The sequence below is a fragment of the Numenius arquata genome, chromosome 5, assembly GCF_964106895.1.
Source record: "Numenius arquata chromosome 5, bNumArq3.hap1.1, whole genome shotgun sequence".
In the NCBI taxonomy this organism is placed as follows: domain Eukaryota; kingdom Metazoa; phylum Chordata; class Aves; order Charadriiformes; family Scolopacidae; genus Numenius; species Numenius arquata.
In genome coordinates this window covers 11086845-11092844 of record NC_133580.1, presented here as the reverse complement: position 1 = coordinate 11092844, position 6000 = coordinate 11086845, and the positions used below count along the sequence as shown (strand labels likewise).

Sequence of the window (6000 nt, the reverse complement as noted above, 5' to 3'; positions counted from 1 at the left end):
TAAAAAATACAAAATTCAAGATTTAATCAAAGGAATACATTCACGAAAGCTCAGCAACATGAAGAAGGGATACAGGAGAGAAAGACAGCTGAGGAAAATGACAGGCAGAATTGACACCGAATTGTTACTTTTAAATAGAATTATTATAGAATATTGTCCCAGATTACCTTGTTTTCCATGAATGTGTCATCACCCACCTCCATCAAAGATGTGATCCCTTTTGCTTAATTTCTGATATTCATTGGCATACAATCTCAGTACCAGAGATTCTTAGGATTACGAAAAATGAGGAAATGGCATAAGCTGCAATCAAGTATCATAAATTGGTTTAAAAAAAAAATCAATTAAAGCAGTTAAGTTGGAATGGGTATATTTTTCAAGAACCAAATTGTGTTTTTATCAGAAGAATTCTGAAGCAGAAATCGACAATTTTGACAAATGCTTTAAAGAATGAACAAGCCCATGATACTCACCAGGCTGTTAAAAAAACAAAAGGTAACTATAGGTTGAAAAAGTAGCAAAACACTACTGTGAATCAAAATATTCAGTAGACTTTTTACGGGTAGGAAGTTAAAACTCATAGCACTGGTATCCTGAAATCCCATGCTAGGGTAAGTGTATGTGTAAACTATTAGGAAAACAAAGAGGTGTAAATTTCAAAGAGGCAATTACTTAGTTATACTAAGATCAGAGAAGAGGGGGATTTACTGGCTCTAACAAGCTACAGGAATCAGCTCCACATCATCCAAAGGAAAAACAAACAAACACACAAACAAACAATCACTAACTTCTTACATATTGTCTTTGGTTGTTTAATAGCAGAAATACTTTTTACAGAATACGTGAAGACTATTCCCTTGAATTTCACTCTGTGTCAATACCTTCTCTGTGGCCTCTGGTAAACTAGAGGACAGGCTTTACTTTCTCCAAATTGTTTGTTGTTTTCTACATTTTTATCACATATCTCTTCAAAACTCAAATTTCTTTCATTTACAGGTTTTTGTACCAAAATGGTTTAACTAGAACAGACTTTACATTGTATAGTGAAGGTATTTTTCTTGTGTTAAACTTAGAACCTACTAAAACCATTTTCCACAAGATACTATTGAACTTACAGCAGGATTTAGAGACAGGAATGAACATTTGTAATAATAATAAAAATAAAATCCTAAGTTACATTAGCAAAGATTAGAAGTATTACCTCTAAGACTTTAAAATCACTCCCTTTAAAACGCCTTGTAACAGAGAAGAGTTTTCGCCACAGCTGCTCAGTAGCTGAGGAGAGGGGAGTGGGAGGGGAAGAGATGTTTAGTGTTTTCCCCCTCATTTCCTTGCCATCTCGCCAATTGAGCTTTAAACGTTTTATCAGGTTTATGATAAATGTAAGAAACGGACAGTAGCATACTTACAGTGGCATTGCAATTGGACTATATACAATATCACCAATGACTGAATCAAAAGCATTTTAAGTAATCTCAGATAAAAGTTAATAGGAAAAAAGAAACCAACAGAAAGGCTATTGATACACCTTTAAAAAACATAACACAAAAATAATTAACGATTGATTTCTTGGCATGTAAAAGTTCTATACAAATTTTAAAAATTTTATTTGCAGGTACTAACCTCTTGAAAAACTCACTCTGTATTTACACTAATTCTTTTAACAAGTTTATCTCAAATTAAAGCATATTTAAACAATCATGATTGCATTAACTTTTCTACTTTAAATTATTACCCAATTAGTGCTTTATTCACATTTTAAAAACTTGTACAATTTATTACAAATATAAAACAGTGCAGTTTTTCATACATTATCCCAACTCTGAGACAAACACTTAAAAGACATGGAAAAAGATTTTGATTTCTATAAACATAACATTTGCATTACTCATACCCCTTTCTTCACTGTCCTCCCCTAGCCCCGATTTAAAAAGATCAAACATACAACATACTGTAGGTTTATTTTTATTCAAAAAGTTACTGTCTCAAGACATAAATACAAATCAGAAAACAGTACAATTAGGACAATAGAATGTGGAGGACAACAGGTTAAGGTAAATATATAAAACATTTTTAGCTGGTTGAAAACAAAGCTGTAAGAACTGCTTTCACAAAGAAACACTCCTTCAAGAGTAAGAAAAATCAACTTAAGTTTAAAATCATATATACAGTCCTCTCAGCAGTTCTATTAAATGCAGTGGTGTGAAAAACAATATAGGCAGTACTTTTAGACATGAGAGTATTTATTTATGTAAAATGAGTTAGGCAGATCTAGTTTTGAGTTTGTTGTTATCCCATGACTTAGTAAAATAATTATATTTTATCATGATGCTTTAGATAATCTATGGTTTTTGGCTACCACAGCCGAATGTTTAATTTCTGAGTCTAAAAACAGGAAGCCTTTTTTGTATTCACCCATTTGGGGAGATCCTTGTATTGCAAGCATATTAAGGCATGGAATGATTAAAATAATATACCTCAAGAACTGAGAGACAAGTGACAAAAAATATACACATGTAATATAAGTTAATATTTCCTTTAAAATGATGTCTAGCTGCCTAAGCCTTGCAAAATGAGTCGATGTCAAAATGGCATAGATCCACTTTCTGTTTTAGACCAAATTTAATTTATTTGTGAATGGACACAAAATGAAGTTTAAAGCTTAGCTTTCAAAGAATATTATGGGTTGTTTATGAATTTCTATTATCCAATCTAATTTACATACAGAGGAAATGTACTGTAACCTGTTAGAAGTATCTTTAACCTGAAGACTGCTTGCAAAGACAGATAGATAAAACAATATAAAATACAAATTTAAAAATCATTTTTAAAGCATGAATTCTCATGCTCTTCTATTTTTAAACATTGTTAAACTTTCAATATATTTCTGAAACCTCATAATTTTAAGTTGGAATTTAAAAGTAAGAAAAAACTAAACAAACTGCGCAATTATAAAATCAGCACCAATTTATATATATATATAATTTTATTTAAAATTTAGATCCCTATTCCCACACTCTAATAAGCTGTATAATTTTTGTTTAGAATTTTTCTGCAAACATACTACAATAAGCTTCTTTTATTTGGAGACAAAATACAGTGGCACTACTGGAAGGAATTTCACAACATTACATTTTTCTTAAAGGACAAGCAAACTTTCAGGGTTGGTAATGGGCAAGCACGATTGAGATTGTTACTTTCTGGTAGTTCATAGTTTATGGACCTTTCCGAGAAGGCTAGCATGAAGCTTTTGGAATAAAAGTGTGTTTTAGATTAAAAAGCTGTTAAAATTCTGCTTTATGTATTTTTTTCCATAATTAATTAATACAAACCTTCTGCTGCTGAAGTTTGCATTTTATTTAAAATACTGACACTCTTCTGGTTCTATAACTGTAAGAAAACCAATCCATCTATTATTTCAGTTCATGTATGTAAACAGCAGAGCTCGTGATTATTTAGTATAGCCAGCAAATGTATAGAGAGGGGCTCAAATCTGTACCAAACACCTCTCAGACTGTTAGATTAAAACTCAGAGGGAATACTTCTTATGATCCGGAAATAAACTGATAGCACATAAATAAAATATTGATTATTTTTTCCCAACAAAAAGTGTAGCTTATCCTCAAATTGTTTACTTGTCCTTTACATTTCCTTTTTTTCAGGCAAACAAAACTGCCCCTTCAATGCACTTGATCTTGAAAGCATGTCATTCTCCTTAGAGAAAAATCTGTTCAGAATTTCACTGTATCTACCACAATTTTGTATTGAAAAACTTCCTCTTCCACTTAGAAAATGACTTCACCACTGATTTATTTGCTGCTCTGGTATTAAAACATTGACACCCCAAGAACCTAAAAAAAAAGTTAGAAATGGTGTCAATTTGTAGTCTACTACACATTTAACAGAAACAAAGCAATTACTATATGATTTAAGACACTTCAAGATATGTTAAGGCATTATAAGTTTATTTTTCTTCCAAACCAGATTCACCACACCTCTGATTTCTGTAATAATATGAAAAGGGCAGCTCATTCATTAGAAAGTATTTTTCCCACACTTGAAATTAACTAGATCCAGGAGGAATGTTATAAAGACTGTGCTTTAATTAATTTAGGTAATAATTGCAAAATAATTTTAGTTAGTTGCCTAACTTCGACTTCTTTGACAAATGCCATTCTACAGGCCTTAACGTGAAATCAAGTGTGTAGTTTCCAGCAACTAAGCCTGGGACAAAAGACTGTATCCGTTGGCTGCTGCTGTGTTTGTGCTCATAAAAACAACATGTCATCTCACAGCAGCCAGCCAGAACACAAACTAATATTTTCTATTAAATGTATCAACTTTGCCAGGAAGACAGTGAAAAATCAAACAATAATCAGGTCCTTCAGAAAACTGTGTGATAAAGCGAAGAAAAAGCTTTCCTGAAACGAAGCATCAGTTTCCACTTCCCACGTGGGAGCAATCCGTATAGCTTTCTATGCCAATGGAAGTAGGTTTCACCACTGGTGTGCCAAAAAAAACCAAAAAAACCCAGAAGATCCAGTTCTTGTGACTGTCCTAGCTTTTATAGAACTTAATAAAAATCAGAAAGAGCCGTGAGAGACTTAATTTTCCTGAACCTTAAAACTGCTGTTCACATTTATCCGTTTACAAACCAATTTTTACTCTTCTTGGTATTAAGTTCACTTTAGATGCATCATACAGTGGAGCACACTAAGACACAACTGCCTCTGGTGCCAGGAATAACTGGACACATCAAAATACGAGAATACAGTCTAAAGTTTTGATCATAAACCATGTGCATCTGAATAAATTAAACAGCTTTATTATGTCTCGGTCTATTAAAAACAAGTGCAACAACTCCAAGAATAATGGACCTCTGAAATAAATTACATGAATAAAGCAAATTAACTTTATTCAGAGAAGGTTTTTTGCATTTATGAAATTGGGTTTTTAACATTTAAAATACTGACTGATAAATTCAGCTCTGATTTAATATGGATTCATGCTGCCTCCTAAACTATTAGCAGAGCTTTCCTCGTGTAGGCAGTTAAATTCATTTAGGTGGGGTTTATGCTAAAGAGCAGCTGTGTTCTGTGATCCAGCTGTTTTCCACAGTCCTGCTCCCAGGCTCAGCACCCCTGCTGTGTGTGTCCTGCCTGGCAGGAAGGTTTGCTAGATGGCGTCCCCTTGCAGGGCAGCACCGCTCCCTCCTTGCAGAGGGACCCAATACAGCCTGTCCTGCTGGCACAGAGGCAAGGCTGGCTCCAAAAGCTCCCCGAGCAATGTCACTGTAACCGGCTGCCATCATGTGGTGTCACTCCCACACTGCAGCTAAGGATGGCCTAGCAAATCCTGGGCTCATGGGGGATGATGAGTGAGAAATAAAGGCAGAGGAAAGAAACCTAGCTAACAGTAAAGCTATTAAAACTAATTAGTTCAGAAACTGAAAAGCTGAAAGGTTGCTGAAATCAATGAAACGCATCTATAGAAGGCCAAATTTTCAGCATTGTCAGAATAATAATAAAAAAAAAAAAAGACTGGTACTTCACAGATCAATCAATTAAAAATCAAGAAGGGGAGGGGAAGAACTGTTTTAGAACATCAGAAAACAGGTGATGTACTTTCTCAGTGTTACTTCAAGAACAGAACACACAACAGCTAGATGCACAGCCTAATCTGATTCATTAATACTAAAGCAAAGGCCTACTGGCACAAAATATATGTATTTGCATTTAAAACAGTATTTAAGACTTCTTTCTCCCATAACAAGAACAGGTTTACGCTGCAACAATACTGTTAAAAAAAAAATACATAACCGTCTTCCAAATTCCACCAAGCTGTCCAAGATTCCCAGGAAGCCTTGTTGTACTGTCCTCTGCTGGCTTGCTGCAGCTTGTTATTTCCAGTGTAATTTTGTACCAGCTACACAAGGTCAAAACTGGCTGCATACATTACAAGTGGTTCAAGACAGAAGGAATCCCTCATGCAGATTTTTAA

At 34.0% G+C, this 6000-nt stretch overlaps 1 protein-coding gene across 1 annotated transcript in view; it reads right to left on the bottom strand.

The window, feature by feature from the left end:
* Positions 1 to 1950: 1950 nt before the first annotated feature.
* STAG2 (STAG2 cohesin complex component) overlaps positions 1951 to 6000 on the bottom strand; it is an 80881-nt gene continuing 76831 nt past the window's right edge. The window contains exon 34 of the mRNA XM_074147626.1: positions 1951 to 3851. Coding sequence (XP_074003727.1) covers positions 3828 to 3851 — 24 coding nt within the window. The 3' untranslated portion in view covers positions 1951 to 3827. The remainder of the gene's footprint in view (positions 3852 to 6000) is intronic.